The sequence below is a fragment of the Phalaenopsis equestris genome, unplaced genomic scaffold (genome assembly GCF_001263595.1).
Source record: "Phalaenopsis equestris unplaced genomic scaffold, ASM126359v1 Scaffold216767, whole genome shotgun sequence".
In the NCBI taxonomy this organism is placed as follows: domain Eukaryota; kingdom Viridiplantae; phylum Streptophyta; class Magnoliopsida; order Asparagales; family Orchidaceae; genus Phalaenopsis; species Phalaenopsis equestris.
This window is the reverse complement of record NW_018235358.1, coordinates 125806-151317: the sequence shown is the minus strand read 5'-3', so window position 1 is coordinate 151317 and position 25512 is coordinate 125806. Positions and strand designations below refer to the sequence as shown.

Genomic DNA, 25512 nt, shown 5'->3' with positions numbered 1-25512 from the left:
CTGTATAATTGGCGCATAAGCGCCAGTTCTGGGCGCTTAGACGCCTAGTTCATTTTTTACAACTTCTTCATTTTTGCTTCAAATTTGACCCATTTTATAATTTTTTATCCATCCATATTTTATTTTATTGTAAAAGAAAACATGTTCGTTCGTGTTCGGTTCGTTTACACCCCTATTCTCCCCTGTAAACCCTATATACGCAAATAGCTAGCGCTATATCTCATTTCTCCCCTGTAAACCCTATATCCCTAAAGCGGAACTTACATCATCAGCCATTTCCATTGCGTTTCACTCCTTTCTGCAACAATGGCGGCGATGTTGGTCTGTTTATTCCTTTCATTCTTCATCTTGTTCATCTGCCAGTACAGAATTAGAGCGAGGGAGGTTGAATCTGATATGATTTATTTTTTCGTTAATGATGGCAGCAACCACAGATTATACTTCTGAAAGAGGGGACGGACACGGCGCAGGGGAAAGCGCAGGTGGTTTCGAATATCAACGCGTGTACAGCAGTGGCTGATGCAGTGCGGTCGACTTTGGGCCCCAGGGGCATGGACAAGCTCATCCATGACGACAAGGGTAATACCACCATCTCAAACGATGGTGCTACCATCATGAAGTTGCTCGATATTATTCATCCTGCCGCCAAGATCCTCGTCGACATCGCCAAGTCCCAGGACTCCGAGGTGAAGTGGCGATTCATGGTTTTTGGTGCTAACGAATTTTATTTTTAAGCTTTCCGTGATTGTTTTTCACTATTGGAATGGCGCTTTCGTGGTGCCTTCTCAGGTTTATTTGAGTATAAGGGTATTGAAGTGATTTGTTTCTTAATTAACGCTGGAAACAAGTAGCCTTTTCTGGGCTTCATTCTTTTTAATGGTGAGGGCGTTTAACATAATTAATTGGCCTGGGTTATAATGCCTTGTTTTAACTCTAGAACGGATGGCTATATTTTATGCGTGTTATTAATGTCAATCTTCCTAGTTCTAATGTTATCAGCATAATATTGAGGAGTTGGTTCCAGAAAAAAATAGAATTTCTAGTGTTTCCTTAAAACTTTATGGGCGTGTTTGGCTGCAGGTAGTATTTAGCCTTAGTAGCAGTAAATTCTTTAAATCCACTCTAGACCTAGATTTAGTAAATCCGGATTTAAGCCGAATCGAAGCCAAAATTTGGGACCCTAAATCCGAAAATTAATAAATTCACAGAATTCATGCATTTTAGCTTTTGGCTGGATTTATTAAATTTAGTGATAAATCCTATTAGAAGGCGTTGTCGGATACCCCCTAAAGTTTTTACCTTATAATATTCATGGTAGTTATCCTATGGATGATTATTACTCTATGAATTTGATGACCTTTCTGGTCTTCAAGCTTGAGTTTCAAATATTGACAGTAAAAGTGTGAAAAATTTTACTTTGCATCACTGATACTACGAAAATGTGTAGATATTTATGTATAATTTGTCTTTATACCTAAGGACTTTTAGTGATTTCCAGGTAGGTGATGGAACCACTACGGTTGTGCTCCTAGCAGGAGAGTTCTTAAAGGAGGGAAAACCATTCATCGAGGATGGTGTTCATTCTCAAAATCTGATACGAAGTTATAGGACTGCATCTCGTTTGGTGGGTATAACAAAGATCTATGGGAACATTTACATATACATAACACACACTTCTTGTGTATTTACACATCTCACACCTGAACTTTCATATTTACACACACAGAACCCAAATCTTTAATATCACATAAAAAATAACATTTTTACGACTTTTTAAAAGTGAAATACACGTTTTAATGCGAAGGGTTAAAACATCAAAGTGATATATATATATATATATATGTAAATATGAAAGTTTAGGTTGTGAGATGTAAATATATAAGAATTCTATGCTATGTATGTGTGTTTCTCACATCTATGCCCCCTTGTTTCTCTGGTAGCTGGTTAAACACAATTTATTTGACTGAAATTGGGCTGTCTTATGTTTAGGCAATTAACAAAATCAAGGAACTTGCTGTGAGTATTGAGGGGAAAAGCCTCGAGGAGAAGAAAAATTTATTGGCGAAATGTGCTGAAACCACACTTTCTTCAAAGCTTATTGGTGGCGAAAAGGAGTTTTTTGCGTCAATGGTTGTGGATGCTGTCCTTGCAATTGGCAATGATGATAGATTGAACTTGATTGGTATTAAAAAGGTAACTTTTATCCACACTTGAAATTTCCGGTTATGAAACATCGTAAAAAACTAAGGATCATTTACATATATTCCACCAAATTCTTATGTTTTTACACATCTAACTTCTAAAATTTACTTTTTACATTTATACCACCCAAATCTTCCACATCACATCAAAAATATCAAAATTTTTAACTTTCAAAAGTTGAAATATACCTTTTCATGCATGAGGTGGCATTTATGTAAAATTTGAAGTTTGGGTGTTGGATTTTCTAAATAAATTGCAATTGAGGGGTATGTATGTAAATCTTCCAAAAATTAATGGGTTTGCTGTACACTTGTGTAAGCTTTCTTTTTTTTTTTTCCGTTGTTTTGCTTCAATAAGGTTAGTGCTGTTGATTGTGTATTTGGCGCAATAGTATAAATCATTGCCCTGTTATGCACTTACAGGGAGGCATCTAATTCCTCATGCATGCTATATTTATCTTTCTATTAACTTTATCAAGCTTTCCATCCACACATGCTTGTACTAGTGCCGTAGAGAGGGAGTGTCTGTGTGTATTTACTCTTTGTTTGTAGGCTAAAATTTATGTTTGTAAATTGTAATTTACCTCAGAGATGTATTCATTTCTTCATGCACTCTTTTTATTAGTTTTCTTTTTACTGAGCATTCGATTAACTTCTTGGATACTATATAAATGTTTTTCTTAATTGTATATATACTATATGTGCATAATATAATTATATTCTTTTTTGTAAGAGTTAGATTGGAATGCTTACATTGTTTGAATCTTGGATATTTCATTCTGAAAGGATTATATGTGAATTTTATACTCGTTTGCTGTAGTTTTTATCATATATGGTCCTGATCATAAATATGTGGTTGCTGAATATGAAATTGCTTAAATATTTATCTTAACAGATAAATTGGGATATACTCACTGTAATTTATACTGAGTTCAATGTGACTAAGCTGTTTCATTGTTTTTAAGGTGCCTATTTCCCAGATCTTTTGCTTCCCTTCTTTATGTTGTAATTTAATTATTCCACTGCAATTAATGTCATAATAATCCTCATTAGTAATGCTTGTATTTATTGAGGATGCTTAACCTTGAATTTTTAATTGTTTTGTCAGCAATTTTGTTAGTTAATGTGAATTTTGTGGCATAACCTGTCCAACTTAACGATGTCCTACTTCATTGAGAACCATTGCATTAATGTTGCTCCTATTTTACACTGCATGCTTTATGTTAGGGGCATTTACATACATCTTATGTACTTACATATTCAACACCTGAACTTTATCTTTTACATTTATAGCACCAAAATCTTTCATATCACATAAAAAATAACACCATTTTAACTTTAAATAATACACATTTTCATATAGGTAAGATGTCTTATTTGTAAAAAGTTGAAGTTTGGGAGTTGGACATAGAGGTATGCATGTAAATCTTCTTTTTTCTTAGGTGCTCGCTTCTCCAGGTTGTGAGATTGTCATGTTGTCTTTGGACCAACTCTTGTATTGACTTCCATGGTATAAACCTGTGCTAAATGTCAAATATATTTGTTCTGGTAGAAAAATTGTGTGCTTATAGATGCCAGTGCTTTTATTGAGATTTGTCTTTTTTATGTTTTGGTTATGTTACAGTGTTTGCCTTTGCTTTCATATTATTTTAAAATTTACGTAAGTGTAGAAGGTTGATGTTTTTCATAGTTTGCAATTACCTTGTGTGTAGCTTTTATATGGTGTCATGCACTTTTTTGTTATGAATAAAGGAGGACTGAATTTCATACTCGTTAGTATTTTGTATCTTTGCATGTATTTATTCAGCTTATTTCATATTTTAGTTTATTAGACTGTTATACATCACACTATGATTTCCCACTTATTTTTTGTCATTTTATAGCTCAGTGTATTTGAACTTCCAGGGGCTCTTAAAGACATTTTGCTCTTTAACCATCTTAACAAAATTGACTAGCTTTCAATTTAGTTGAAAGTTCAGGGCTTGTTTGGAATCAATTTTGTTTTTGAAAATTTGTTTGTTTTGTATTTTTGTTAAAACGAATTAATTTTTTTTTAGAAAACTCAAAATAATTTTTAGGAGTTTTGTGTGTTTTTAAAAATAATCATATATTGATCAAACATGCCAAACATGTTTTGTTTCAAATAAAAACACAAATAAAACGATAAAAAAATAAAAAATAAGAATAGAAAACATCAAACAAAAATGATTGTTTGATCCCAAACAGCCTCTTAGTATTTGTTTATGTTGCAGGTTCCTGGGGGTAACATGAGAGATTCATTCCTTGTGAATGGTGTAGCCTTCAAGAAGACATTTTCTTATGCCGGTTTTGAGCAGCAGCCCAAGAAATTTGTAAATCCAAAGATTCTTTTGTTGAATATTGAACTTGAACTTAAATCCGAGAAGGAAAATGCTGAAATCAGGTATAGAGTTGTGCTGCCCCTGGAATATTCTTATATTAGATTTTGTGATGTGGGAAATTTACATACGTACCACATAGTTCTTATTTTATCACATATCTCACACCTAAACTTTTATATTTACATATAACACTTTGGCCTTCTTTTCAAACTATGCATGAAAAGGTGGTTTTCACTTACAAAAAGTGGCAATAATGCTTTTTTTTATGTGATATTAAAGATTTGAGTGCTGTGTCTAAATATGAAAGTTTTGGTGCAAGATATGTAAATACATAACAATTGTGTGCTATGTATGTAAATGCCCAAATATTACTTTAGAATAATGACCATAAAGAGGACATTATGAATTATAACATCATGCACATGTTTGTTTGCAGACTATCTGATCCAGCACAGTATCAGTCAATTGTTGATGCAGAGTGGAATATCATCTATGATAAATTGGATAAATGTGTCCAGAGTGGAGCAAAAATTATTCTTTCTAGGTTGGCAATTGGTGACCTTGCAACACAGGTATCTTCAAGTTTATTATTATTATGAGAAAAAAAGTCAAAATGGTCCATTGACTCTTTGTTGATGGTCATTTTTTGCTCTAAAGTCTATAAAAATGTCAATTTAGAACCCATATTAAAAGAGTATGAGGACTAATTTAATACTTTTACAGACTATGGGATTTAAATGATCCCATGTAAATAGGCAGGGACTATTTTAGCAATTCCATAATTATTCTGATTAGGATAACAAGTCCGGATCCGTAACGTTGAGCTTTATTCAGTATTTTGCAGATCGTGATATTTTTTGTGCCGGTCGTGTAACCGAGGAGGACCTGCAGCGTGTTGCTGCTGCAACTGGTGGAACTGTCCAGACTTCCGTGAACAATGTCATTGATGAGGTCTTTTCTCGACAACTAGTTCTTAAATTTGTTGTTTTTATGTCATGAATAAGTACTTATTTACCTTTTTTAAATAATTATTTTCTTCTTTAATTTTAGAATGAGTTCTCTTATAAACTTGCGTTTGTGGTTTTACATTGTACGTGTTTTGTGCTTGGAAGGTTCTTGGATCTTGCGAGCTCTTTGAGGAGAAGCAAGTTGGAAATGAGCGCTTCAACATATTTAGTGGCTGCCCTTCTGGCCAGACGGCTACAATAGTTCTGCGTGGTGGTGCTGACCAGGTTGCTTATAAGTGTTGATTATCTCCAACAAGTTATGATTGTATATTATTTTTTGGGAATTTACATACGTACCTCACAATTCTTTTGTATTTACATATCTCACACCTAAACATTTATATTTACTTGCTAGCACTTTGGTGCTTTAAACCTATGCATGAAAATGCTTATTTCACTTTTAAAAAGTGATAATAGTGCTATTTTTGATGTGATATTAAATATTTGAATGCCAGGTGCGAAAATATGAAAGTTTAGATGGGAAATATGTAAATACATACGAATTTTGTGCTATTTATGTAAACGCTCCTTATTTTTTATCCTTTGCCCTAACTTTTGACTATAAACCTACTCTCTGCAGTTCATTGATGAAGCTGAACGGAGCTTACATGATGCAATCATGATTGTGAGAAGAGCTGTAAAGAATTCCACTGTCGTGGCTGGTGGCGGCGCGATAGATGTAAGAAATTTATATATACTCATTATATTATGGGAAATTTACAAACCTAGCGAGCAATTCTTATGTATTTACATATCTCACACCTAATATTCATATTTACATTCATAGCACTTTGGTGCTTTAACCCTATGCACGAGAAGGTGTATTTCAGTCTTTAAAAGTGTCAATAGTGCTATGTTTTTGTGATATTAAAGATTAAGTACTAGGTCTGTAAAAATAGAAGTTTAGGTGTGAGATATGTAAATACATTAGAATTATGTGCTATGTATGTAAACGCCCCTAATCTTATATGTGTTAACCTGATTGGATGAAGAATTGTGCTCAACCTAATATTAGATGGAACTTAGCCGCTATCTGAGACAACATGCGAGGACAATTGCTGGCAAGTCACAGTTGTTTATAAATTCATATGCCAAGGCCCTTGAGGTAGGATGTGAAGCTATTTTACCAATCTTTAATCTATTTGGCAGCTTTATTTGCTTTTGCTATAATTTGTTCTTGTTTGTTGACTTTTTGTGTTTGCATATTGCTCAGATTAGGTATGATATATCATTTATGTACTCAAACTTACCATCTAATCTACTATCTGATTTGTGTCATGCTACCAACTCTAAAAGAAAAAAATTTGGGAAATTTAAATACATACCGCACAATTCTTTTGTATTTACATAACTAACACCCAATGTTTGATATTTACACTTATAACATCTTGATCTCATAAAAGTATGCATGAAATGGTGTATATTTTTGTGGTGATGTTAAAGATTTGGGTGACATGCATGTAAACATGCATGTTTGGGTGTTAGATATGTAAATAGATAAGTAGGGGTTTAAACGACCTGAACACGAACGAAAAGAGCTTGTGTTCGTGTTCGGTTCGTTTGAAATTTAGTTTGTTTGAAATAAGCTTGTGTTTGAAATTGTTCGTAAATGCACTGTTCGTGTTCGTTTCTTAACGAACGAGCACGAGCCGAACTCGAGCTGTTCGCAAACGACGAGCCAGTTTGACATCCCTAATATTAATATATATAAATAATATATTATATTAATTATATAACTTATATTATATAAAGGATTTAATTTCTTAAAATATGATAAATTTTTAGAATATACAATTATTTTTAAAATATTATAAGTTTTTTTATATAATTATTTTTAATTATTTTATAATTCAAACAATAACGATTCGAACACGATCGAATAAATGACTGTTCGTGTTTGGTTCATTTATAAACCGAACAAAAAAAATTGCTCTTGCATCTGATTTGCTTATCGAACAAATCAAACATGAACTTTCCGACAAACCGAACATGAACTGTTCGCGAACAACAAGCTTTTTTGAAAGCCCTATACATAAGAATTGTGTGGTTTGTATGTAAAATATCACAGGTTGCTGTTCTAGTTTTAGTCTACTTTTGCTAAAAACCTTTAAGTTTAAAATTTTTTCTTGGTTTCTTATCTTGCTTAAACATGGAAACATACTTTTTTCTTACTATAATTTTTAATATGGTTACTTTCTTTTCACAAAATCTGTCACAAAACAATGTTATACTCAGTTGCTAATTCTCTCATCACAGCCAGTGTTCCATAATGAAATAAAATTTTCTCTATCAGTTGTCCCTTTCAGGAAATTTTATCCTTATTCACCATCTATAAAGTATGGGTTTGATATTGTAATACCACTACAACATGATACTGATGTGATAGTATTATCTTCTGAAAATTAGGATATAATTTGTCGGAGGTAATTTTAGTTCCAGAGTCCATAAAATTGTCAATTTAGTCCCATACACTATTAATGGGGGCTAAATTAGTTTCCTTGGGGACTATTTTAGTTCATAACCTGGGGATTAATATGGGCCATTTATTAACTCTGGGATTAAATAGCCATGGGATTATTTTGACACTTTACTCATTTTAAAATATAACTACGACTATTTATCCGGATCTTGAAAATTGAAACTAGCTATAGGTAGGAATTGATGGATGATGATTTGGTTGGGCTTCAAACTTATCATTAAGAACAGTGCATAGGTGATCATCTTAAATTTTTCTGTGAAGTATTTTTTGGAAGATCAAATTTATTCCAGAGGGATTGTAGATTGAAGATTATTTTTATTTGCTCTGCCTTGTTACATTCATTTCCAAGCGGATAGAAGAACAAATAGCATTATATTATGGTGGCAACTATGGGGTAGAAATTATTAAATTTTGAGTGGTTTGTATGCGTCTATTCCACACTTCTTCCCTCTGGGTGGAGAAGGCGTCCTTTAAATTAAAATATAAAACCAATATTAAACTTTGTACGAATAAAATTGTTGACAACGTTCATGTTAAACACAAGTTGTAGATATGCTATCTGACAGTGTCCTGAGTTATCTATGCATTGTGCAGGTTATTCCTCGTCAACTTTGTGACAATGCTGGATTTGATGCCACTGACGTGCTGAACAAGCTCAGGCAGAAGCATGCATCAGGTAGTTCATATTTGCTATGCTTGGCATTCTTTTGTTTTATTATTTATTTTTTCTTTTTTTTTGTTTTGTTTATGTTTTGATTTGAAACAAAATCTGTTTGACATATTTGATTAAGATATAATTTTTTAAAAAATTATTGGAAACACAGATTGTTTTAAACAATATGTTAATTTGTTTCTATGATAAAGAAATAAAAGTTCGTAAAAAATATGCTGAGCAAACATGTGTTTAAAAAGAAAAGAAAAAAGAAAAAAAAATTGATTCCTTAATATATCTGTGTAGACAATGGCACTTGACTTTTTCTAATCCTGTTTTATGTTCTCTTAGGTGAAGGTGCAAACTATGGTGTAGACATAAATACGGGTGGAATTGCTGATTCTTTTGCAAACTTTGTATGGGAACCTTCAGTAGTGAAGGTAATTGCTTTTAGTGGCCAGTTTCTTACTACCTCTTGCTTTTATTCTCCAGCTATAATAACCATAAGATCTGAATTTCAGATCAATGCTATAAACGCTGCTACGGAAGCTGCCTGTCTTATCCTAAGTGTGGACGAGACAGTGAAAAACCCCAAGGTAAAATGCTCTTTCACAGGTTTCTTATAGTCTTGATTTGCATTGTTTTTTCATGCATGCTAAGGATTTATACTCTATTATTTTTAGTGAGAAATCAACTTTGAATCTACATTTGTTTTTTTTTTGTTTTTCTAGCTTACTTTTATCAATCAATTTTTTTATTTGAATGAGCATTTCAATTCTTAATATTGGTGTTTCATGAGATGTAAATCATGATAATCATTTTTATATGCTGTATCGATTGTTTGACATCATCCATGAAATACGAACACAAACACAGGGACACAAACATGCACAGTACGATACAATGATACGCATACTTTAAAAAACAACAGGACATGATATTTTTTTATATTTAATAAACAAAATATCTTGGACATTTTTTTATATTTAATAAATTATTAATGTAAAAAATATATATATGTTTAATTATTATTGACTAAAAATATTACAGAATAAATTATGAAAAAATAAAACTTAATTTGTATTATGAAACCTCATGCTTACAAAAATCATTTTTCGAAATAGACATAATTTGTTCGAAAAAATTTCCTCTAATTTATTTATTAAAATTTAGAATATCTTAAGATTACACCTTATTAAATTAATTATATTACTATTTAAATTTTATAATTAAAATAAATATAGATTTATAACTTTTAATTCATTAAAGAGCACAAAAAAAAAGAAATTATCACTTACAAAATTAGGGCAATTTTGACTCCACTTGTCTTCCACGGATAGAAGGTTTAGCGCAAGCATAACAAAGATTGCGGAGCATGTGGATTGGCTTCAATGAAAGTTTGACTTCTGCTCATGTTACGACAAAGAAACTTATGGCTTCCGCTTTAACAGGTGCAAATCTGGTTTTTATGAACGAAAGAGAACTTTAATGCTTAGCTTTAACAAATATAGGATGAACCTTTGATGCTTGATTTTGACAAACAAAGAGGGAACTACCGATGCTCGTCTTAGACGAAGATTATATGCACCTTTGATGTTCAATTTTGATGAATATTACATGTTGAGAGGAGATGGTTTCAACTATGAGATATAATTAAGGCTAAATGTAAATTTATAATTAATGTTGAGCCCATGTTTGATATCATGTCAATGCGTGTCCCGGATGTGTTTAGGTTTGAAAAAAAATTTAGACACATTTTGTAGCGATAGACATTCGTCGAAGAGTGTCGGAGCCGTGTCAGTGTCCGACATGGCTTGCACCATATTTTTAGAAATATCAGTGTTACATAGGACATCATTATTCATATTTTTTTGGGTCTAAAGCTGCCTTTCTTTGCTGATACTATTAATTATGCATGTCATTCTGAAGAAGGCATTATTGGCCACATAGTAACTCACTTATAATATTGATGGGCTGCCAGTTAGTTTATTTATTTATTTATTTTTTATTATTATTATTATTACTTGATCATGAAGAACTTTTGATGTGATCATTGATGGAACCTTATAGATTTTAATGCACTCGATACTTCCTTTTTCCATCTCTTGAAAGACATTTGTCTTTGATGTTGAACTTTTCTGTATGAATTCAACCGTTAGTTGAGAAGGGCTTGAGCAAATAAATTAGAGGGAATTCTAGAAAGAAAAGAATGAAGTGGGTTCCCTCTTATGAGGGAACCCAAGAGGAAGCGGGATCGATTATGGAGATTTTTTCGTTGGGGGAGAGAGATTGGTAGTAGATAGAGATCATGAGGTGGGAGGAAAAGTTTTGCTTTAGAGGGTAGATAGTGAGGGAATCGAGTGAAGAGCTTAAGCCAATTCATAAGAATGAAAAATAGGACTCCTAACATTTTTATAGAAATAGGTTTATAATTTAGATTTAAAACTAATCCAATCATATAATCCAAATTGAAATAACATCCTATTAACTAGTTGAAGTTTATACAAAGGTTACCAAAAGATGATTCTTAATATAAATAAACCTAATAAGCTAAATACAAATTAAATTTAATGAATATATTTCTTGTGGCTTCACTCTAGAGCTTGGGCCTAATTTTGAATTTGGCTTTTGTTCCATGCATTGCATGGTTCTTAATATAAATAAACCTAATAAGCTAAATACAAATTGAATTTCATGAACATATTTCTTGTAGCTTCACTCTAGATCTTGGGTCTAATTTTGAATTTGGATTTGGGTCCATGCATTGCATCAACTTTTCGAAGGCTTGAAGAACTTTCCTCGGAGAGTTAGGATCATAACTCTTTATATATGATCCCTTTGTCTTCAATGAGAGGCTTTTTCTTTCAATGAATCAAATATTTGTGTAAACCTAAAGCATATGTGTCGATTTCATTAGAAATGATCTGTTACATGTTGGGAGTTTGTGTAATAAATAATAGGATGATTTACATACATACCACTCAATTCCTATTTATTTGCATATTTTACACCTAAACTTTATTTTTCACATACATACAACCTTATGCTTGATAAGATGCATTTCACTTTTTATAAGTTAAAATGGTGGTATTTATTTTGTGATATGGAAGGTTTGGGTGGTATTAATGTAAAAAACAAAGTTTAGATGTTAGATATGTAAATAAATAGGAATTGGGTGGTATGTATGTAAATGCCCCATAATAATCATAGCATATAAAGGTGTCAACACAACAACATTATTTGCATTATTAGTAGTTTCACTTGTAGACAGTTAGATGCACAAAAGTCCCAAAGGTGTCTTGATAAGGTATTAAATCTTCAATGATAACATAGCTTAAATTAAAATATTGAAGAAAGAATCAAAATATCTAATCTAATTTCTTGAGATTTTTTTAAGGATAAAACATCCTGCGTTTAGCTTTTAAATGTATTCTATGGAAAGTTATGATCTAATTTTAATTAGAAAAATCTTCCTCATCAAATTTTCATTTTTCCTTCGAACATATGCTATAGCTTTATATCTATTATTTTATTTAGCAATGCCTGGCTAATATTACCATTAAGTTTATGGATATGTTCAACAAAAATGTACTTGATCGAGATTATGAGGCCTGCCGGTGCAAGATATAACATATTTAGGGGCTTTCTAGGATGCATATTAACTGTTATATGCAAACTCGATAATTGAATTATTAAATCTCAGTTCCCTAAACAATGATCAATCAAACATCTCAATAGGGTACTTGAACCCCTATTAACCATTTCTGTTTATTCGTTAGTCTATGGTAAAGAATAAATTTTGAATTAGTACCTAACTACATTGATGGAATTTTTTAAAAATAACCAATGAAATGATAATCTAGACAAGAAACTGTTAAGGCTAACTCATGCAATCAAACAATTTTTCTGAAGAATAATTGTGCCACATATGAAACATCTACATCTTCAGAGTAATTTATGAAGTGCTTTTTATTAAAAAAAATTACAATGGATATAGAATTTTTCCTTTTGGAAGTTTTAGGTTAATTTATAATGAAATCTATAATCAAATGAGTTAGTGGAATATTTGACATTGGCGGGAGAGTGTGAAATCCAAAAGGGTTTTTGGTAGCCTTTCTTGTTGTGCGACGATGTGAACTAACATGATTTCCATCACGTTTGGTGAATGACCAATTGAAGCATGTTGAAACTAAGACAATAATCTTATGTTACTCAAGTTGTCCACCTTATAATTCCCATTTGAAAAATTAACTAAGTGCGAGGGATATATAACAAATAATCCTTTGAATAAATTTCCTTTGATAATTCGGAGTTTTGTGGAAGGGCTCGCCATAGTGATCTAAATAATAATATATGGCCTTCAGTAACTCTAATTTTAGAGGAAGAGTTCTCTTTTGTGTCCTTAAAATAATGATATGTGGAATGAAAATTAGTATATTAAAGACACTTTCTTCAATTTATCAAATCCAAATACTTTAGAAGTAACAAGTAATAAAGAATGTGTGAGGCTAACACATCAATTATCTTGTGATCAACTCCTCTCTAATGTCTAATTATAACGGCCTTGTGCAGTCACACAATACCCTTGGTATGTCTTTAATATTTTTTTTTTTTTTGTGATTGTAAATATTTTAACTCATCATTAGAATGCTGTTGCAGTTTGTGATTACAAATTGTGTCTTCTGTGTACAAGTGTTTGAACCATGACATAAAATTCACAAGCATAAGTTTTATACTTTTTCTTTGCATTTTTTTTTTTTGGTGATTGTTTAAGTGTAATATTAAATTTCCTTATTAGCGCGTGAAATCTCTAATGCCAATATGAGCGGCGTGGCAACTTTCCTTAAAAACTTTTGAGAAGCTGGATAATTTAATAAGAGCTGTGATAATCATTTCTTAATAGAATGAAAGGCATTTTATGCAAGATGGCTTGTAAAATTTGTTTTATCATGTCAATAATTGGAGTCATAATGGTGCTGTTAATCACCTTGATGAATTTGTTATAGAAAGTAGCTAGACTATTATGTACATTATTTGTTAATAGGTAGAGGCCAATCTAGAATTGCGCTGACTTTAATAGGATAATGCATAAATATTATAGATGGGTCATGAAATCTAAAAAAGTGATCGAATTTATAAAATTATACCTATTTAAGGTGATTAAGAGTCAACACGAAGTGTTGTTAAAACTATTTGTAACTCAGGAATTTGACCAAGTAATATTAATGAGAATGGTATGATCACAATGCATTATTAATGATTTAACAATATACGGTTGAATGATTTGGTTCATGACCCTCATAAAAGTGTTAGGTGTTTTTGATGGGTAAAAGGGCAAAACGTGTTAGTAAAAAAGTAGTCTTAAATGTAATCTTTTGTACTTCTTCCTAGGTCTAAGTTTATTTTACTAAAATCAATCTTGAAAAATATTTTATTCCGTTAATCAAAACAAATTATCCAAGGAATCAGAAATATATAGTGAATAAGGATCCTAGTGATAACTCAACTATTAACACATTACGATCCTTAAAGAGTGTGAAGGCTTATAAGTACATAAGTACTGAAGATTTCTCTAATTAAGCATTTCTAGAAGCACTCACTTACCAAACATTTTTGTTCAACATGTTTATGATTCATTTGACTATTTTGTCAAATTGGTATAGGGACGCCCAACATCAAATTTATTATAATTTGAATTTAAAATTGATAAGGGTACTCATCTAGCAGCTCATTTGCTACCTTGCTAGGAAATTCTATAGTGAATAAAAGACAATTAACGGAAAAGCATAGTCAATGGTGGTATACGATGTATCTCAAAAAGTAAGATAATAGCAAGTTCAAGCTCATTGCTAACCATCACAAATTATTGTGGAGATAATTAATTAAACTAATGATTAAATTGGTACTTGATTTTTAGCTTTATTCACACTTTTATTAGTAATGCCAACAAATATTTGTTTAGTAGGTTTTGATGTTTTCAATTTAATATTATTGTTCTTAATTTTGTAAGTAAGAATGTTGGATTTATTATTTTGATGATATCTATATCATAAAGGTAAGGGATTATAAAATACTAGCAACATCCATTAATAGTAATGCCCCACCATTTTAAATTACGACTATCTAAATGAATTCTTATAAGATCCTTTTTGTGACTAATAGAAATGTCTTCTTAATCACTCCACAATGAAAGGAATTATTTATGGCTTAGCCTTGCGATTGCATCTGGTCAAGTTGGCTTAAGTTATTATTGTTAATCTCACTTTCACCATTTATGATTAAATTTCATCTTTTTCTGTTACTAGAAACTTAAGCGTAAATGATATGATCTATATTTCAATCTTAAAATAACAGTCAAATGATCATTTAAATAGTGATTCTGCTAGTATTTTTTTATTTAATGTTAAAGATTTGAGTGGTATGTATGAAAATATGAATGTTTTAGATATGTAATGCATAAGAATTGCGTGGTATGTCTGTATGTAAATGCCCCTTTTATATATTGTGGTTGTTTGAAGACTTTCTTGCCTTTAATCTTTGATTCTGCTATCATTCTGTTGATTTTTTATATGATTGGAGCTTGAAGGCCTCAGACCATTGATCCTCTTCCATATTGCCTTTTCCTGAGGTCTTCAAATTATTATTCATGGAGTTTCTTGACGATGATCAACCATCTATTCTTGTAATTTTTTCTGCATTTAATTTTTTTCATAATACTGCTTTCTTACTACTTTTTTTTTTCAAAATAGACTCTTTTCTTAATTTTAGAAGTGATTATATTTTTGTAAGATTATTTTGCTGATAAATCCTCTAATGCTACATGTTTACTTATTAGAAGTGTCACAAAGGTAGCCATATCATTTGTCAATGCTTTCAACAAAATCTCTTATTAGATCAAGATGATGTTTAAATTATTGATTCATAGGAAGACCAATGCGAGGATATCCTTCATGCACAATTTTCTTAATGATAATAAAATATAGGTAAATGACACGAGATGATGAGACGCTTTCTTTTAACTCTTACATCTTTTGTGAATTGTGTGACAGTATTTTTTAAATCTATTTTAAATATTAGAATAATCATTGCATTTTTGTCATGAGTAGTCGAAATACAATGAACATTATCTCTAAAGCTAATTCTGGTTAATCTAATCTCGAAGCACATTGTGCACCTTTTATTGTTGGATGGGTTAGTCAGACTTTGCCTTTGAGTAGTCTCATTTCTGTTATATTAGAAATTTATAATGAAAAGATCTTGTTGGCAATCTTTTTTTGCCGGTAGCTTGTATTTTTAGGAAGATTTACATACATACCACTCAATATCATGTATTTGCATATCTATCACCTAAACTTAAATTTTACATAGATGCCACCTTACCTAAGCATGAAGAAGGTGTATTTCACTTTTTAAAAGTTAAAATAGTGGTATTTTTTATGTGATATGAAAGATTTGGATGATATATATGCAATAAGCAAAGTTTAGGTGTTAGATTTGTAAAAACATAAGAATTAAGTGGTATGTATGTAAATACCCCATATTTTCATTGGCGTGCATAGCTTTATGGTATGAATGATTAGTCTAATATTTATAAACATACAATGTTACTTCTTGTGTATTATATTTCCAGCAAGCTGATTGTACACATAAACATTAAAGTATAAACCTAGATTTGGTCTAAAAACATCAGCCAATTTGACTGAAAAATTGTTCATAGCTTCTCACCGACATTTATATGAGAAGGTTTGGCCTTTTCTATTAATTGAAGTTTAGGCCTCTAAGGGCTTCATCCGTCTATTGTTGAATTTGCACACAATTATATTATTACATAATTGTATTGAAAAAAATACTTGTAAAGTTTTTCATGCTAACCTAAAAAAGTATGGATGCCATTCCACCTCCATTATATGTATATTTAGGTTTTGTTGAATCAGTTGCATGTTATATTCATGACTGTTACTTTTATTTGTATGTATGGTAAATGCACCTTTTTTTTATTGCAAGGTCGAGGTGATACATGTAAAAATTGAATTTTAGGTGTTTCATATTTAAGTAAACAAGAATTGAGTGATAATGTATGTGAATCTTCCTATTCTTAGTAGTGTTAATAAAGTCCTGAGTACGTGAAGCCTGTGATGTGAATTGTTAGTTTTTTTCTATAGTGCATTGATATGATCTAAATGATGCAAAGCACTAGAGAGTCACGTAAGTATACGTGTCGTACAAGTAGTATACATAATAGAGTCTGTGTATCGATTCCACAGAGAATGAGCTAAATCCCAATATGAAAAAGTTCTAGCATACTTGTTTTGAACCTAACTTGAATGTAAGAAGTTTTTTGTGTTTTGTTAAAGCAACTAATCTGAATCGATTGTAGACTTACAAGATCAAAGAGTTAAAGAGTTTTCAATTGCACGAAGATTTCTCCTCAGAATGGTTTTGTAGGAATTTTAGTTCAAATTGGTGATTCAACTAGTAGATTACAATTAGGAGCAACACTCTTCCTTATCCCCTCTTGGGCTTCTAAGAAAGCTCGAAAATCATACGATTTAGTCCCCTAAATCAAATGATTAGCCCAAGATATCACTTCCCCCTAAACGATCATACTAATCTAGAGGCATAGTCCTATTCTCTTAACTTATTGTATGTTAACATAGTCATTCCAGTAAGATTTCTCTTTTACATCAAAGTTCATGAAGAGTTTTAATATTTTTACTGCTTAAGTCAAAAGTGAATTATGCTCCAAAGAACTTCTTAAGAAGGTTGAGAATTTCTCCCCATTGCTGTCTGAAGTGTCCTCTAGCCTCCTATGTTGTAGATCCTACCCCAAAGCATTGACTCTGTGTTTTTAATCCTTAATTTCACGAATTGATGCCTATGAACTGCTCCCAACTATCAAATCACATGAAGTGGCACATAGGCGTTGTAGTCGTGGTGCATGTTGTCCTCCTTTTCAGATTGGATTTCTAGGTCTGGGCGCCTCAACAATTGTTTCTGGCGCCTAGGCGTCTGTTTCTGGCATATGGTCGCTCATAATTGGCGTCTTGGTGCCATTTTAGTTGTCTCCTTGCGCCTAAGCGTTAGAACCGACAAAGGGGCGCAGGGGTAGCCAAATTCAGTACGTTTTGAGTCTGTTTCATCTCATTTGCTTCACAAATTGTTTAATCACCTGGACAATGCATATAAAATCATAAATATAATGAAAACATAAAAATACATAAATAAAGATAAAAAATATCTTAAAACTAGTATGCATATTTGATACACTTCAACCCCCAAATTTAACATTATTCGCTCTCAAATAATTCAATTTCTAAAAGTTAGAATTTTTGAAAAATTCATTTTATATTATAATTTAGGATTGTGTAGTGTCTTTAGTAATGAGTGAATTAAATAATTCGATGTGCAGAAACTTTCTCTTAAAATTAAATTTTCTTAGAAACCCCTAAATATTCCAATATAACTTCTATTAACATTTTTTTATATAATTAACCCTTAATAACTAATATTTGGTTGACTAAAATAAAATTATTTCTCAAATATGTATACAATTCAGATTAACTAATCAACTAAACAATGTTGATTAAATCATTATCCTTTTCAATGCAATGTTCTGAATTAAGAGTTAAAGAAATCTTTAATTCTTTGACTTCTATAAAGGGAGATTGGTACCAATTTTTTATTTCAAATTTAACCTCAAGCTTCTCTTCTAAAAAGTCATTCTTTTCTTTATAATTTGAGCTTTTTAAATTTTTATCGCTTTTGATTTTCTTTTTTATTTCCTTTTTCTTATATTTTCAAAGAGTATTATCATGTTTGGTTAAGCTTTTTTTCTTTGCTTTTTTTAATTTTAAATACCAATTCTTTACTAATTCAAATTCTTAATCACCTCCTAACTAATATTGGCGCCTAGGTATTGGAACTAGCAAAGGGCCTCTCCTAGGTCGGGTGAAGGGGGCACTCGGGCAACCCGGTTTTGTTCGTTTTGAGTCTGTTTTATCTCATTTGCTTTCCAAATTATTTAATCAGTTATGCATAGGGCTGCAAACGAGCCGAGCTTGAGCGAGCTCAGGCTTGGCTCATGTTCGGCTCGTTCGAAATAGCTCGTGTTCAAAATCGGCTCGTGTTCGAAATTGGCTCGTGAACAGTGTGTTCGTACTTAGCTCGATTTAAATATTCGTGTTCGTGTTCGGCTCGAAATTGGCTCGTTAAAACTAAGTTGAAAAAAATAGATGTAAAGTGTGAGATTCAAACCTGGACCAAATATATACAAAATAAGAGATTAACCACATTACCACATGAGATGTTATAATTTAAACTTAGATATAAATATATATAATATATTATTATATAAATAATATATGTAATATATTATTGTATAAATAATTATATAATTTTTTTTTTATTTCGAGCTAAAAAGAGCCGAACACGAGCGAACAAAGAATTGTTCGTGTTCGACTCGTTTATAATTCGAGGTTTAAAAACTTGTTCGTGTTCAGCTCGTTTACTTAACAAACGAGTTGAACACGAGCTACTTAACAAGCCGAACACGAGCTGTTCACGAACAACGAGCTTTTTTGACAGCCCTAGTTATGCACTATATAAATCATAAATATCATGAAAAACATAAAAATACAAAATGAAGATAAAAATATCCTAAGATAACATGCATATTTAATGCACATCTCTCAAACATTACTTTCTCTCAAGTAATTCAATATCTAAAAGTTAGAATTTTTGAAAAATTCATTATAGATTGAAATTTAGGATTGTAGCCTCTTTAGTAAAGAGGCAATTAAATAATTCAATATGAAGAAACTCTCTTAAGATTAGATTTTCTTAGAAACTCCTAATATCCCAACATAATTTTTATTAACACTAGTTTTATATAGTTACCCCTAAAACACTTTTATTTGGTACTACAATAAAATTATTTCTCAAATATATATAAAATTCAAATTATCTAATCAACTAAACAATGTTAGTTCAATCAATATTCTTTTGAATACAATATTATGAATTAACAGTTGAAAAAATCTTTGATTTTTTGACTTCTAGAAAGTGAGATTGGTACTAATTTTTTATTTCAGCTTAACCTCAAGCTTCTCTTCTAAAGCTCCATTTTTTTTTGTTTATAACCTTAAGCTTTTTAAATTTTTCTCTCTTTTGATTTTCTTTTTGTTTCTTTTTTTTTATTTTCATAGAGGGTTATTATATTTGGTGAAGCTTTTTTTTTCTTTTTTAATTTTGAATATCAAATCTTTTCGAAGTCAAATTTTGAATTACCTCCTAACTAAATTCAAAATAGTGTAATTCAACGGATACTAACTAAGAAATAAAATATCTGAATTGATTGGTGCTAGAAGTTATATTAGGAAATAATTTATTCCTTTTAAAAGTTATGAAGATTAAATTTATTTTCTTTTATTGGAGTTATATTCTTTCCCATTTTATGCTTTATGTTGTTTCATTTATTTCCAAGTAATTAATATGATTTGATTAATTGGAAATATATGTGTTATATCTTTCCTTTCATGTTATTTTTTGTTTATTGTCTTTCCTAATTTAGGATTCATGTAAGGGTTATTTACACTCCTGTTTCATATCCATAATATTATTCGACATTATTCTGAATTTCAATATGATATTAGAGCTAAATTCTTTTTCAGAGCCGCTGGACCTCTTTTTCAGAGCCGCTGGACTCCTTTCTTGCCATCCTCCCTGTGGGAAGGGAGGGATGTATTCTCTCCCTGCAGGCTGTCCGCAGGCCCTCGCTGCTAGAGTAGATCTCTGCAGCCCCTATTGAGCATTGCCTACTGCGATCGCCCACGACTCTCTCTCTTCCCGGTCTGTCGAGCTGGGAGCTGCGCTTTCTTGGCTTTTAGAAAGAGGGAGTTTTCATTTTCAACGAAAACCCTGACTCTCAAGCGGGAGTCTCTATTGGAATTCCCGATATGTTGAGAGTCGAAGAGGGCTGCATCACATTGACGAGGGAGGAAATCAGCAGGCCTAATGAGATTATTTTCTTTTTTGAGAACTAGAGAAAATATTCTTTGTTCCTCACCATCACCAACCCAAGTTATCCGCTAATGCAACGATTCAGCATACCTGCTGCTTCTCCAGAAAAGTCTAGGTTTTTTTGACAGCTTGGATGGAAGAGAAGTACCCTTGAATTGGATGGTAGAATTTCTTCAAACTTCCGACGTGATTCTTGCCAACTACTCCTTCATTTGTATTTCAAAGTTAGGTCTTTTGGGCATAATTACTGTCCTTGCCTTGACTGTCCGACGCATGTTGCATGAGCTATTACTGGTGCAAACCAAAATAGGTTGAATCCTTTTATAGAGGGAATTTTGGGTTTGGAATTTTATTCCAAGGGCATCTATATGGCGTCCGCTAAAATCTGGATGTTTAACCGTGTTGGACTTTGAAACCTTTTATTGCTCTGTTTATGGCCCATATTCAAGTTTGTGTGACGATAAAACAAAATTGTGTGTTTCACATTTGTATTTCTATGTCATTAATTGTTGTTCGTTGGAATCCTGTAAATCAAGATGATGTTTGTTGTGTTTCTAGAAGCCATAATATGGTTCATCTCGGACATTGGTCATGTATGTACGGAACCCATTGAAGTTGTAAAGAAAGGGAAGCCGAAGTTTTCTCTGTCAGAAGCTTTTAATGGCTTATCAGATATGGCCTTTGCTTTAGCTGACAAGACAAGGTTGCTTTCATCTAGATTGAATGGTTCTATATGCATATGGGATATAGGCGGCTCAGGAATCTTCCATGCCAAAGTGAATTTTAGCTTTTAGATCCTTCTTAAAAGAATTGAATTAGTTATTGAAGATCAGATTGTTTCCGGAGCTTTTCGTGCAACAGGTCTCCTCCGGAGCTTTTCCTGCATCAGACACTACTCCAGAGCTTTTCCTGCGTCAGGCACTCCTACGGAGCTTTATCTGTAGCAGACTCTTCTCCGGAGCTTTTCTTGAAGTAGGCCTCCAGATTTTTTTTTTTGCAGCAGGCTTTCCTTTGAAGCTTTTCTTGCAACAGACCCTCCGGAGTTTTTTCTACAGCAGACCCTTCTCTAGAGCCTTTTCCATTATCAAGCCCTCTTCCATAATTTTTCCTGCAGCAGACTCTTCGGATTTTTTTCCTGTCTTAGGCCTTCTCCGAAGCTTTTTTTTCCTTTGTCAAGCCTTTCTGAGCTTTTTTGGCAGCATGTCCTCCACTAGAATTCGTTCTGTAACAGGTCCTTTGGAGCCTTTTCTAGTATTAGGCTTTCCAAAGTTTTTTATGTATCAAAACTCCGCCTTCGGAGCTTTTCTTGCAGCAGGCCTTCCACCATAATTCTTGTTGCAGCAGGTCCCTTCTCCGGAGCCTTTTTTCTGCATCATGTTTTCCTCCAAAAATTTTTTCTTGGATCAGGCCCTCCTCTGGAGCTTTTTCTTGTAGCAGGTCCTCCATAGAACTCTTCTTGTAGTAGACCCTTCTCCAAAGTCTTTTCCAGCAACATGGCCTACCTTCATAGCTTTTCCCTTTTTTCTGCAGGTCATACCCTACATCTTTTCCTGTTGATTGTCTACTTTTACGCAAACTTTTCTGCATTATCACCTGTAGAAACTTTTCGCCTACCTATAGATATTGCGGAAACTGCAGTCAAAGACATTAATTGAAGATATAAATGTTATATCTTTCGTTTTTTGTTATTTCCTTTTTATTGTCTTTTTTATTTTAGGATTCATATAAAGGTTATTTATAACCCCGTTTCATATCAATAATATTTTTTCAGATTATTCTGAATTTGAACAATTAGTTATTAAATTGTATATATATTTGATAAGCTAATTTTATTTGTTGTCAATTTTAATCTAAATGTTTAGAAGTTCTTATCTAGAATAGTAATTAATCATAGTTAGAGGTCAGTCATTATGAAGTTATTAATGATTTTAAAATCTAATTGAAGGTTCATGTCACATCTACTTATTTCCTTCACCTATTTTTAACTCACACTAGATACTTAGTTAAATCAACCATTTCTTTAAATGAAATTCTAGATTATAGATATCTAATCTTTAAGGCATAGCTTTTACAAATATCCCTCTTCCAAACTTATTTTTGACCGTACACATGCTAATAAAAATAGAAAATGAAAAGGAACATAGTAAGGTAGCACATGAATATATAATAAAAAAGATGTGATACAATTAGTAAAGACGCACTATCATGAAATATATATAATAAAAGCAGAAGTAAACACAGGTTTGTATCACATTCCCATTATATAATATGTAGTAGCAAGATTAAAGTTTGTATAGCAGACATGTCAGACGTATTTGTCCTTATAATCATTATGCTCCTAAACATGAGTAAGAAGTGAGTGGCTCTAGAGATACTAGCAAGCAATGCATACAAAAACACACACAAAAAAAGAAATATTTTGGGTTGCCTCCCAATAAGCTCGTAGTTTAACATCCTCAACCTAACCCAATCACAAGCATGCATAAAGAAAACACTTGTGTTGCATCCCAAATAGCGCTTGATTTTATGTCCCACGCGAGACAAGCTTAAAATTCTAAGGTTTTTCTCCATGATCAAATATCCACTTTTGTAATCCTTGATCTTCTGCTCAATGTTAGTTGTCCTAGATATCTAGTCGTATTATGCTATGATCCCGTATCAACTTCTTTTTGAAATATTTAATCTATCCTTTCGGACTTCTCATTTTAAATATCTTGCAACCTTTCTATTTTCAATCTTAAATATTGGTCAATGATATAATGAGGGAGTGGCATAAGATCATGAATTCTATAAGTCACTCTCATTTTGCGCTCTAACAGTTAACTCATCTTCTTTGTAAGTCAATATTCGCCTTACAAGTTGCAAGAAAAGATATGCCAAAAATAATAGGGATCTCAGTATCTTTCTTCATATCCAAAATAATGAAATCATTAGAGAAGATGAATTTTTTTTTACTTTTATTAGGACATTTTCTATAACCTCCCTTGGGAAAGTTAAAAAACCTAATTGAAGGTTCACTTTGGCGCGTTGATGTTCTACCATTCATAGTCTTTCATACATTAAAAAAGACATTACGTTTTGCTAGCTCTCGAGTCACATAAAGCCTTTCCAATAAATGGCCTTCGATAATGCAAGAAATTATAAATTAACTGGATTATTCAATTTTTGTGAGAGTTTTCTTTGAATTATAACTCTGCAGTTTTCAGTTAATGCCACAATTTCAATGTATGAAAATTTACATTTTTTTTTTTGGTTCAAAAAGTCATTCATAAATCTTCATGTAATTGGGCAACTATTCATGTGCCTCTACAAATGAAGTGTTAATATTGAGCTTTTTGAACATTTACAAAAACTTAGAGAATTACTCGTTCAGTTTTTGTTTAACCAACATTTGAGGAAAATGTCGTGGTTCTTTCCTGCTCTATCATAGGTTGTGAAGGTATATTTCTCAAGTCGGAGTAAGTGTTTCTATAGGTCTAACAAGCTTAGACTCGGGTTCCTCTATTCTATGCTTTTTCACTCTAGGCTTCTCAAGAAACTTCCCACTCTTAAGTCTTATAACATTGCATTGCTCCATATATTTTGGTCGTTTTGATTTACCTCTATATTGCTAGATAATGTTTCTTGGGGTTTCTGACTCAATGAGTTTGTTTTTTTGCCCAATTTGTGTTTCAATATTCGTTATGGTTGTAGCATGACTTTGAATCTGATTCTCCATGTTCAGTACCATTTTTTCCAATGACAATTTCTTCTTAAAATGAGGATTATAAGTGAATCCAGGAGGGTAGGTAAGTCATGGGTGGCCACTACCCTAATTATTCCAATTACCCACAGAGTTGGGTTGGTTATTACTTCATTGCTAGTTTTCTACCTTTTGGTGATTGTTATTTTAGTTAAAATTTATTTGATTCTTTCAACCTGGGTATTAAGCGTTGAAATATGGGTTATTGAACCTATCTCTTATGACGTTCATGGTTTCCAAAGAATTAGTATAAGAATTTCCCTGGTTTGTAGGCTATTTCATTACTAGGTAGTGATTCTTGCACTGGATTAAGGCTTATATTATCTAATTTCCCTGAAATAAAACTTGTGAGGTTGTGTCATTGACATTAGCTACTTTCCTTGGGTTGACTCAATCTGAAGGTCATTAGAATTTGTTTGTAGTCATCTCATCGATTAGGAAATAGTCATCTCAAAAAGTTTGAATGATAAGATATTCAGGTACACTGTGGTGTGGGAACTTCCAAAGCATCTCTTTAAACCTTTCCCAAGTCTCGTATATGATTTCACCATCCAACGACAAAAAAATGTGATATCATTCTTAGGTTTGTCAGTTTTTGAAGGTGAGAAATACTTTGCTTGGGGCTAATGAAGTCAATCAAATATTAGTTTTATCCACTAGGGAGAATGGAAAGAACCTAAGTGTTGCAATGTCATCTGAGTCACCGTTATATCTAAATGTTGGAGATAACTCTAAGAAACTAGTTATATGGAGGTTAGGGTGAATTAATTATTTTGGACCATCTGAATGGTTGTATCTTTAAAATGAAATGTGTTGGCATGATTGGTATGATTATTGATACTCATATTAATTCATCTATCATTGGGTTGCCAAATTCTCTACGGAGTTTGAAGTGTTCTTCTTGAGGTGGGATTATCATCTCCCCTAATTTTTTTTTCAAAACTTTTAAATTTTCTGATTTTTTTTTACAGTTTTTTCTAGTTTAGAGTTGTAGGGCACTCGTTTTGAAGTTTCAGTCCCATGCTTACACAACTAGATAGTTCTAGTGAAGTG

General features: G+C 32.1%; 1 protein-coding gene across 1 annotated transcript in view; it reads left to right on the top strand.

The window, feature by feature from the left end:
- The first annotated feature begins 207 nt into the window (after positions 1 to 207).
- The window catches only part of LOC110037202 (T-complex protein 1 subunit eta), a 28008-nt gene continuing 2703 nt past the window's right edge, over positions 208 to 25512 (top strand). Inside the window, exons 1-13 of the mRNA XM_020741789.1 lie at positions 208 to 321; positions 426 to 686; positions 1499 to 1624; positions 1990 to 2193; positions 4454 to 4623; positions 4998 to 5133; positions 5396 to 5512; positions 5674 to 5793; positions 6149 to 6247; positions 6584 to 6673; positions 8642 to 8723; positions 9051 to 9139; positions 9221 to 9295. Coding sequence (XP_020597448.1) covers positions 307 to 321; positions 426 to 686; positions 1499 to 1624; positions 1990 to 2193; positions 4454 to 4623; positions 4998 to 5133; positions 5396 to 5512; positions 5674 to 5793; positions 6149 to 6247; positions 6584 to 6673; positions 8642 to 8723; positions 9051 to 9139; positions 9221 to 9295 — 1584 coding nt within the window. The 5' untranslated portion in view covers positions 208 to 306. The remainder of the gene's footprint in view (positions 322 to 425; positions 687 to 1498; positions 1625 to 1989; positions 2194 to 4453; positions 4624 to 4997; positions 5134 to 5395; positions 5513 to 5673; positions 5794 to 6148; positions 6248 to 6583; positions 6674 to 8641; positions 8724 to 9050; positions 9140 to 9220; positions 9296 to 25512) is intronic.